The sequence below is a fragment of the Euphorbia lathyris genome, chromosome 2, assembly GCF_963576675.1.
Source record: "Euphorbia lathyris chromosome 2, ddEupLath1.1, whole genome shotgun sequence".
NCBI classification, from domain to species: Eukaryota; Viridiplantae; Streptophyta; class Magnoliopsida; order Malpighiales; family Euphorbiaceae; genus Euphorbia; species Euphorbia lathyris.
In genome coordinates this window covers 13,343,228-13,353,941 of record NC_088911.1, presented here as the reverse complement: position 1 = coordinate 13,353,941, position 10,714 = coordinate 13,343,228, and the positions used below count along the sequence as shown (strand labels likewise).

Sequence of the window (10,714 nt, the reverse complement as noted above, 5' to 3'; positions counted from 1 at the left end):
AAACAAAAAATCCAAATATTTTATCCAAATTTAAACATTTCATCCTTACATCTCTTCTTAAATTGAAAAAAGAAACTTATCAACTAATTGATAAACAATTGGTGTAGACCATGTGAATATTTATATATCAATTAAGGTGCATGTGAAAATTTCTGTTGTACCAACATGTGAACATTTATATATCAATGAATATGATTGGGCTAAAAGCCCCACTTGTGCTATGTCGATGCCTTGTGGAATATCAATGAATAAGATTGGGCCGTTTAACTTCAAATTTCCTCATTAGCCCAAATATTAATTGAGCCCATGAGTTTCTCTATGGCCCAATTAAAATATTTGGGCCCATAATGATAGGCCCAATTAGAACTGGGCGTTGTTTGCATCCTAATTTCTCTGTCAAAAGAAAGGGAGAAAGAGAAGACTAGTATACTGCATCTACATTGCATAGAAGCAAAGTGATGTCTCTGGAACTTATTTTCAGATCACGAACTTTTTGAATCAGATTTTGTGGAAGATTTAGAATGACGGATTCGAATTTAGAATTGCAGGAATCTGGTTGGGAGGAATTAAGGAAGGAAGCAAGAAAGGTGGAAGGAGATCTCGACGTTAAACTCTCTTCTTATGCTAAGCTTGGCGCTAGGTTCACCCAAGGAGGTTTGATGTTTCTCTTATTATTTTTCGCATTTGCATATTCTCATTTGTTTGTTTACATCAATCATACAGTTGAGATTCTTGACACTGTTTCTGTGCTAGTTCTAGATTTGGAAAGATTTTTCTGATCGCAAATGAATTGCGATTTAACTGGTTATAACCTATTTAATTCAACATTATGGAGTGGTGAAGTTAGAATTTAATCACCGCATTACAGATTTTGTAATGTTCGTCTAGTTTACTCATTTTAGTTGGTGTTGAAGTATTCGTAACTTACATAGTTGACTTGTTATCGCTAAGTAGATACGTGGATTGATTTATGCTCCGATACTGAGTGGCTTGATGATGCTTACTGTGTTGTGTTGAATTTGAGAGGCGATAGTGATCGGAGTGTGATGTGGAAAGGGAGTAACGAGTTTGCAGTGAGCAAGAAGCATTTGACTGTCGTATACTCCATACTCTTGTAGATCTTGATCGGTTTTATCAGTTTTTGCATCTGAAGTTTGTTACATAGTTGCATTGCATTTCTTGTCGTAGGAGTGCATTGGAATTGTGATACCACTGACAGTAAATTATTATTCATTAAAACTAGAGAGGAATCATTTACACTCTGTAGCATTGCAATAATCTAATATTGGTGCCGTTTTCTCAAACCAGAGAAACATGTTAATACTTAGGTACTTATTGTCCACAGAGCAGCATTCTGCCATTTTTCAATGTTGTTTTCTTTTATGAGTACTTCTTCATGCTTGTTACCACTTTTGATATTTTTATCTTGCTTGTCGTCTGAACTAGCTGTTTAGCTAGTTATCTAACTTAGTCTTTTTCTAGGCGTCTGTGTACTGTTCGTGGGAATTCTTGCTTTAACATTGAGAATTTCTGATTTAAACTGTAACTAAAGCAGTAATGATAGAGACTCTTTTTTTTTTTTTTTTTTTTTTTTTCATGTTTGTTCATACAATTATTGATGCTAAATATAATTCATTACGTTTTGAGACGTAACAAACTCATCTGATTTTTTCTGTGCTATGATTTTGTAGCTGATGTAGAGAGGGTTAAGGTTTCACTTTACCCATCATTTTCTTGTTTTGAAATTTCAACTTGCTGTAACTTTATTGTTCCACTGCAAGTAACACTTAATAACTCTGTTTTCCTTCAGATGGAAATTCCTGAAGATATGTGTTCTGTTTTCAGGTTATGTCGATGCTGGTTCGCCTACTGTTGGAGGAAGCAGGTCATGGAAGTCCATGGAAATGGAAATCCAGTCATCCCTTGAGAAGCTGTTAGACATAAATGATTCTATGAGTAGATGTGCCGCGTCTGCTGCTCCAACCACATCAGTTACTCAAAAGCTAGCTAGGCACAGAGACATACTTCATGAATTTACCCAGGTTTTCCCATACAATGATTTTCAGGTTCTAGCATTTTCTGTTCCTAGTTGAGTTTGAGCTTGAGTATCTTCTATTACTGTGAGCTTGAATTATCTTCTGGCTGTTTTACTATCGTTGTTAATCTTCAAACTAAACAGACATGTTGCTGAACCAACTATGAATTAGCATTACACTTGACAAAGTTGTAATATAGGTGATTATGATCCATAGTAGTTTTCACCCCCCTTCATTGATAGGCATTCCTTAATTGCCAGCTGTTATCGCTAGCTTCACAATGAGTTTTCAATAGATCTTTGCTTATGTCTTGTATTATTTCTCTTCATAATTTCTGGTGGCTAATGTGTTTAATACTTCAATTAGAGTGTATAAGGTAAGTTTTTGATATTTCTGAACAATTTCTTTTCAATTCTTTCAGTTGAAATTGTATTTAAATAGTCAAGTCAATGACCACATTTGTTGCTACCTCATAGGGAGAGAAATGCATGGATATAAATACATGCTTGAAAATTTTTGGAATGTCCAGTAGATGATTGTGGCCCCGAATCATTTCGGGACTAAGGCTTTGTTGTTGTTGTTGTTATTGTTGTCCAGTAGATGACTGTGGCTGTAGTATAATCTAATTTCCTTATACTTTTTATTTCTATAATTTTCTTCACGTATTATTGCATATTGTCACATCAGGCATTTGTATTCTTTCTATTACTTGCTATAGATGACCTTCATAGTTAAGAACTTGTATGTGAGTGCTTATATCTCATTGGAATAAACCATTTTATTTAGGAATACAGGCGAATTAAGGGAAACATAAGCTCAATGCGGGAACACGCTGAGCTTCTGAGTTCAGTCAGAGATGATATTAGTGAGTACAAGGTGAGGAGTATCCAATCCTGTGATCATGTCATTTGATTATATATCATGTTATCATGTTTTGAAATTTGAGGTTTTGTCTTCTCCCTTGACTTAGGCATCTGGGAGTTCATCTCCAAGAATGCAGTTACTAAGAGAGAGAGCTGCAATCCATGGAAGCATTTCACATGTAAGACTTTATTGAGCACAAATTCAGTTTTCCTTTTTTGACAACCCTTTCATTTTCAATTTTAATTTTAGATGCATAGTTATTAAAGGCACGCCAAAGGCTCCTGGCTCACAACGCACTAGGCCGAGCGTCTTATCACCCCCAAAGGTGCGTGCTATTGCCAAGGTGGTGGCAAGGTGTGCCTTTGTGCTCCTGGCCGTGGTTATAGGAGAGGCGCCTATATGACACATGGTTTTTTGTAAGGGTTTTAATCTTCGCCATTAGATTAGACACATCTAGTATCCAAAGTAAATAACAAAAAGAGAAAGAAATACTTTGAAGAGACACAGATGTGTACCAGGAAACTTTGTAGATGAGGATGCAGAGGATCAAATCCTTGAAGAAGAATTTGATGATGTTTGAGATGAGGAGAGTGATGGTATGAGTGATGAATTTGGAGACATTTGATGAGAAGTAGCTATTAGTCAACTTAGGATTTACAATTTAGTTCAACACTTGAACTTTAGAATATGAGGTTTATTGCCTATTAGATTAAGAATATTGTCATGATTTCGTTTTATAGCATTTTGATTTTAGAATTTATGTTTTATATTTTAAATATTATCATTTATAATTTATATATTTTTATTCTTTTAATGCCCTTTGTGTTGCTGAGACGCGCGCTTGCAACTTGCGCCAAGGGCCCATGATCCTTTTGCGCCTTCAATAACTATGGTTAGATGTGCTGGAATAAATTTTTCCAAAACAAACTTGTTGCAATAATATGATTCTACTAGGAAAAATTTGAGGATGTTGAAATGGTTTAATTTATCAGTTGCTCGCATCTGACATCAACTATTGTATATGACGTATAAAGAAATGCATGAAGGCACATTGCACATTTTACATGCTTTTTTTTTTTTTTATTGTGCACTGGTTTATTTTAATCTACATTTCCCTTCAAGTTATTTACTCCCTTTGTCAGCAATTGATTTCTCTGATTGCTGGCCAATTGACAATGTTATAGTCACCTTTATGCAGATAGACGATGTCATTAGTCAAGCTCAAACAACAAGGGCTGTCTTAGGTTCTCAAAGGACTTTGTTTGGAGATGTTCAAGGAAAAGTCAAGCATCTAAGTGACAAATTTCCTATTATCCGTGGCCTACTCGGTACTTCATTAATCAATTCATATATTTCAATGTTCTATATATTGATATGAATTAAGGGTCAAAATAGCCCCTAAAGTTGACATGCAGGATCAATTCAACCCAAATCGAATTTTAGGCATCATCTTATTCCTGAAGTTGGCAATATTTGACAAATCAGTCTAAGTACAATCGGTTTTATTACCTAAAATTTGGGCTAATTGTCAAATATTGCCAACTTGAGGGTTGAGTTGATACCTAAAATTTGAATTTAGCTAAATTGATACGCCTGTCATTTTTAGAGGCCGTTTTGACCCCTAATTCATAGTGTGATATTGTCCAATTTATTTTAACCCAGTACTGTATTCTATTTTCTAGGTTCTATCCGGAGGCGACGATCAAGAGACACTCTTATTCTCTCTGCTGTCATTGCAGCTTGTACGTTGTTTCTTATTATCTATTGGCTCTCAAAATAAAAATTCTGCATTAATTGTCACATAATATTGCAAAATGCTGTTGATCTTAAAAGGAATTTTGTCCTGTAATATGTTAGGTTGTATCAGTTTCTCTGGAAGAAAAGCTTGTAGTAATATATTTACGGTGCAAAAAGTATATCATTTGGTTTTGTATGGATATCTGTCAAAAATACTCGGCCAACTATAGGGTAGAAAGAGGTAAAAGAAGTGTTAATATACCTAGGGTAAATTGCAGCAAAGGCTACTGAAATTTGGGTCTGTTTTTTAAGAGTCATTGAATTTCAGTTTCTTCTAGCAAAACATTGTATTTCAGTAGAATTATTCTAGCCAATTTGTGTATAAAAACGTTGACATGGTAGAAAGGCAGCTTACTATATGCCAACTCAGTGTCATTTTGGATAAGGATGTAACTTTATAAAATTCTTTTGTGGCTTAGGATGTACAATGTGGCACACACATGGTTGTCACTTGAACCATAAAAGTTAGACGTGTCTGCTATTGTAGCTTAGTTGACATATAGTCTAACTATTTTTTGTGTCATGTCAACATTTTAACGAGTTTTTATACATAAATTGGCTGTAGTAATTTTATTGAAAGAAAATGAAGCTGGACAATCTTTATGAAATATACCTAACTTATGATAGTTGATGTAATTTACTAATACACCTAGTGGTTGCATAGAGTTTCCAGTCAAATGGGTTATCAAGTCCCAAAGCATAAATTTCTCTTATTGTATCTTGGGGCATAATTTACGTTTCCTTTGCCCTTTTGTTCCACAGGGTATTACCAAATAATGATATGTTCCATTTATTCAGATGGTGCATTGGGTTGCTATAGTAATTTTTGGATAGGGTAGAAGTTATGATAATAGAAGTGTTGTTGGTTCTGTTTAAATGAACTAATTTTGGATATTAGGGGTGTGTCGTGTGTTAGATGTCGCATCTGACACTGACTTATCGGTTTCTTTGTTTCCGAAATCGGTGTTCAAACACCGGTTTTGTATGCCATCTGGAAATTCTAGTTTAAGCATTAGATCCGGAAAGAAATTTAGTCGAGCCTCGAGAATTCTTCCCCAGAAATAGACATTGTTCTGAGGAAAAATAGCTTCTGTATGGGATAAAAATTTAGCAAAAAAGAAAAAAGAAAAAAAGTCTCATTAGCTCTTTCAATTTAATTAAAATGATTTATTGGTTAAATGAGTTAGGAAGTTAATAATCTCACTCACTCGAGTCACTTCAGAGGACCAATCAGTTGTTTTAAGATAAGTTGTGATATTAAGCCAAAGAAATAACTTTTGGATGTCAATGGAATTCCTTTTTATTGGACATCCAGGAACAGGCCTCAACTCCCGACCTTTACGGCCAAAAATGGTAGGTGTTTCTCAAAACGACAGTGGTCCCTGTGTCTATACCTGCTATAGTTGTGGAAGATGGGGTATGGAGTTACGGATAATGACTCGTGAGGGCCATTGGCTACTATCAAACAATATAATCCAGTGATCCATGGAGAGAACCAATTGATTGATAGTCTTTTCATAGATCAGATAATTCAAAAAGACAAAGGAAATGGTTGTATCAAAATTTTGAATTCCGTTAAATCACAGTTTCTGTAGTACTAACTCTAGTGATAGAGTTGGAGAAGAGGGTGTGGATATGCAACCGCAACATTTCTAGATCCTTTTTCTAGGCATGGAACCAACTCTCCTAGATTGAATTCCGGTGGATTATATAGTTCATGTATAGATTGTCACTTATTGGGTTATTTGGGAATACTCCGTTATGGTGGTTGTGATTGAGGATCAGTGGTTCGGGGCTGTTAATTTGATAGTAACAATATGATTTAGAAAGACGATTCGCTTAACACGAACTGTTTGATATGATTATCATTTTTATTGTAATAATAAATGACATAACTTAATTATAATACAACAATCCATTTGACACCTCAACATCGTCATGTTTTATATTGATATACTTACTAGTATATTATTATAGGCATATTTTAACTCATTAGGCTAGTATAACACAACCAACTACATGTAACTATGATCATTGGTTTACAAGACAACCTTCAACACTATGTCGTACAACCAATCACAATTTGTGTCGTAGAATACCAGAATCCCGAAAATAAACATATTCTTGCCTGATGAGGGTTTTCAATTTCTGACATGACAATATGATTTATAGAGACAATCCACTTGATATGATCCGTTTGATACAATTATCATTTTTATATCGCAAATATATAGATGCACATAACACCGATGCAACAAACCCTCCCCTCAGCCACTAACCAGCTCAACTGAACTACAAAGATAATCAAGAGCTCCAAGCTTTAATAGTTTCAACTCCCCAAAGTATAAAAAAATTTGAAAAAAAAAATCTGCCATATATATCAAATTTGATTTTAAAAATATTAACAAATTACCGGATCCAATCTTTGTCCGGTAATTTCCATCAATCATGAAGAGATAGATGGAATGGTGTGTTTGAGTGTATATATCTAAATATATTCAAACACATGCTATAATAATTAACAAAGTATTGAAATTGGTAGTACAAAAAGAACAGCTCTTCTTATTGAATTATTTAGTGATGAGTACGAATTTTTAATTAAAAAGAGAAAGAATATTGTAAACGAAAAAGGAAAAGTTACACTAACCATATATAGCATTGAATCATTGAGTAGTAATTGAGATTAAGAATATAATAATAATGAAGTCTAGGATTGGGTGAAGTAGAATTATGAAAAAAGACCATATATAGGGAATCAGAAAAGAAAAGGAGGTGTGTGTAGTAGAAAAACAAACAAGAAATGGGATCTTACTTTCATGTCTTCTGCAATTTGCCTCGATGTTACAACTTTTACAACAATCCAACACACTCTTTCACCAATATATATATTATATAGTTGTTCAATCTAGTGATAGAATTTAAATAAAATAAAATAAAAAAAATATAGTACAATGAAAAACTTACATCGCAGACCCTTAACCTTAGTAGCTGCAACCTACTTAACCTTAGTAGCTGCAACTTACTCTGTATTGCAGCTTCAGATTCCAAAAGAAAAAACAACAACAGCTTCTTTCATTCATTGGATTTCTACCCTTTTTTTTTCATTCTCTTCAAAGGCTGGAGACATTCATGATGGATATATAATTAAAAAACACTTTTTATTTCTTAGGGTTTTATATGTGTTTACAAGGGGTGAATTTAGGGGTGCCAGTTGGTGGGCCGACGGCTAGGCTGGCTGTAGCGTCTCGAGGCTGGACGAACAACGCAAATTCGGTTCGGGTTCGGTTTGGTCCAAATGAATTGAAATTTATGATTCGGTTATTAACTGGTTACAACGTGGTTTTGTGTCTGAAGCTAAAAAAACAATAAAAGGTGCCCGACATTTGTTTGGTGTGCTTTCACACCCCAATAGATAACACAGTGGGTGTCGCTATGGGCAGCACTACCCATCCTCAAGGGTGGTGCCGACAATCGGGTGTGCTCTGACACCTTCGAGCCTCGAGTGTATCTCGGCCTCTATGTGTTTATCAACAAAAATTGATATTACATTTGGATAGAAAAGAGAGAATGTATGTAACTAGTTATTGTAAGTAGAAGAATGGATAATTTGGTTAGAATTGACACACATCCCTTGATGACTATTTTAGAAAGAAATTATCTATCCGCTAACAATAATAATAATTAATAACACTCTCCCTTGAATTACATTTAATATACAGTAAAACCTCTATATAGGAATACACTTGTGACTAGACTATTTGTATAACAATTGAGAGGTTATTACTAAATAGAGTTTGATAACAGTGGTTTTACCAAGTTGGGACCGAGTTTTTTTATAACAAAATAGAGGTTATTCCTATATAGAGTATTCATATATAGAGGTTTTACTGTATTATTAACAAAAAAGCAGAGATTATGTTTACTTTGTTTTTAACAAAGTAAGCATTACTTTGTTTATTCTCACCATTGGATGATGGAATTTGGATGATGGAATGTAAAATTAATTCAATGATGAGAAAACGTTTTTTTCTTTTCTTAATATATACTTCTACAAATTATTCGATTGACTCTTTAAAATTTGAAGATGTATCATTAATCCACTGAACTTATTTAAAATATCTTATCATTGGCCTCCTAAGTTTAGAAAATATCTTATCATTAGTCTCCTAAGTTTACGGAGCTAAGTAAGTTCAAACGTGTATCACTTTAAGGACGTCCAAAGAGCTAATAGACCAGTATAATCACTATATTGTACTAATACATCAATTTAAACAAATTTAAAGATCAATATATTAGTAAGTAAGTTCAAAATACTAATAGTGGAAATTCATGATGTATTAAAGTCTTTTTTTTCTATTCTATAATCTTTCTTTAGGATTTAATGTTGTTATCTAATGAAACTAGTTTTTTTTATAGCAATCTAATGAAACTAGTTTTGGTCATTGTTACAGTGAGTTATAAATTTATATTTACTAAATTCAGATTTTTATTGGTTTTTAATCATGTGGTGCCTAGCTAGAATTTACTAGAAATCTCTCCTGTTACATTAATTAATAAAATAATTAGTGTGTTTTCATTGACAGAAGAGCAGAGGGACATGAGATAAAAAGTAATTAATAAGAAAATGCAACATTATTTGGCAGGTAATTGAATGCTTTTTAGCAGTGAAAAAAACAATTAACAGATATCTCAGGTCATTGTCAAATTTGCTCATAGTACAATTCCATATTTACACTACCTGCACATAGCTGCCAACAAGTCTCCCCATTCTCCCAAAATGTTATTTATTTCAAAATTATAAGATAAGATAAATCTCTTAATTTTACATGTTTTACATTCTTCAAATATCAAATTAATATTCAACCTTAGTATTCATTTACCCTGTACATTAGGTTCAATTCAATATTTGAAGGATTTGCTACTCAATTAATCATACATTGAGTTATCTCTTGAAGCGCAGATTGACGTTGAGTAGGCAGCGAAAGAATCAAACTACGAACTTGTATTATCGGTCATATTGTTCCCACGCCAAAGTTATTCGGAAGGAAGAACGATTAATCCATGATTTAAAAACGAAGTCTCCTTGTAGAGAGAGAGGAAAAGAGAAAATTTGTTCTCTTAATTCTCATCATGTATTATGACTAACCTAGACCATTTTATATAGGATGAGGCTTCTGTTGGAGTTTAGGGTGTCCTAAAGACAATTGTTTTATATGAATATTAATGAACAAATTGTTTATTTAATTATTTTTTTAATCAGATATATAGCATAACTGAAACTATATATAAAAGACATTAATCTTTCATAAAGAAAGTAATTCTAAGTTTATTTAAGTACTTATAAAGTGTTCATACAAGCATGAAGTGAGACTATACTTTATAATAGACCAGTAGACTTAAAATCAACCCAAATCAAGTAATGTGTTATAGGGGTTGACATATTACTGTTGAGACTGCATGTAACAGTGTTTTCTGTCGAGACAGAGAGCTGATCTCACAAGCTCTATATAGAGATATCTAGACAGTTACATGGATCCGGTGAAGGAGTTCATTAGGATTGGGACCCGACTTGAGATAACAGTATGAATTGATTTATCTAATGTGCCAACTGTTCATCTCATTGGTATTAGTAGGTATAACTAATCCTCAGACTCAAACATTTATTAATCAGTGATTCTGGATTATGGAGTGTGATACTTTGATTCTGTGCAAACACGATCCACTACAGGTGAGTGCCTGGGGGGTGTGAGAGCAGGGTTGGGTATCACATAAAGTAATTGCATAATAGTTAATGTTAGATTGAGCATTCGTCACTCCTGATAAGTGGAAGATATATCCAAATGGCCGCTTGTGGTGAATTGACTGAAATCCTTGCAAGGTGATACATTTAATAGTAGAAATAGAAATTTCACTTAACTTATCTTTCAGAGTAAATTCAACCTGTACAAGTAAAACAAACTCTTCGTTATATGTAACCTTGACACGTTCCATGGTTATAAGGAATTGACCTAAAGGAT

General features: G+C 33.6%; 1 protein-coding gene across 2 annotated transcripts; it reads left to right on the top strand.

Moving 5' to 3' along the window:
• Window positions 1-417: 417 nt before the first annotated feature.
• Window positions 418-4,837, top strand: LOC136216709 (Golgi SNAP receptor complex member 1-2). Of its 2 annotated transcripts, none has more exons than XM_066003266.1 (6): window positions 418-654; window positions 1,846-2,042; window positions 2,823-2,912; window positions 3,007-3,078; window positions 4,099-4,228; window positions 4,583-4,837. In XM_066003266.1, the coding sequence occupies exons 1-6, from the start codon at window positions 522-524 to the stop codon at window positions 4,678-4,680; spliced, it is 720 nt and encodes a 239-aa protein (XP_065859338.1). In that variant the 5' UTR covers window positions 418-521; the 3' UTR covers window positions 4,681-4,837. The 2 variants fall into 2 exon arrangements, with proteins under 2 accessions (XP_065859338.1, XP_065859337.1); XM_066003265.1 differs by having other exon boundaries at window positions 1,846-2,066.
• The last annotated feature ends 5,877 nt before the right edge of the window (window positions 4,838-10,714 follow it).

What these genes read in the sequence shown, in the direction of transcription:
- LOC136216709 (XM_066003265.1), top strand. Translation starts at nt 522, where the DNA reads ATGACGGATTCGAATTTAGAATTGCAGGAATCTGGTTGGGAGGAATTA. An exon ending in TCCCATACAATGATTTTCAG is followed by an intron (nt 2,067 to 2,822) that starts GTTCTAGCATTT and finishes CATTTTATTTAG; the next exon opens with GAATACAGGCGAATTAAGGG. An exon ending in TATTATCCGTGGCCTACTCG is followed by an intron (nt 4,229 to 4,582) that starts GTACTTCATTAA and finishes TCTATTTTCTAG; the next exon opens with GTTCTATCCGGAGGCGACGA.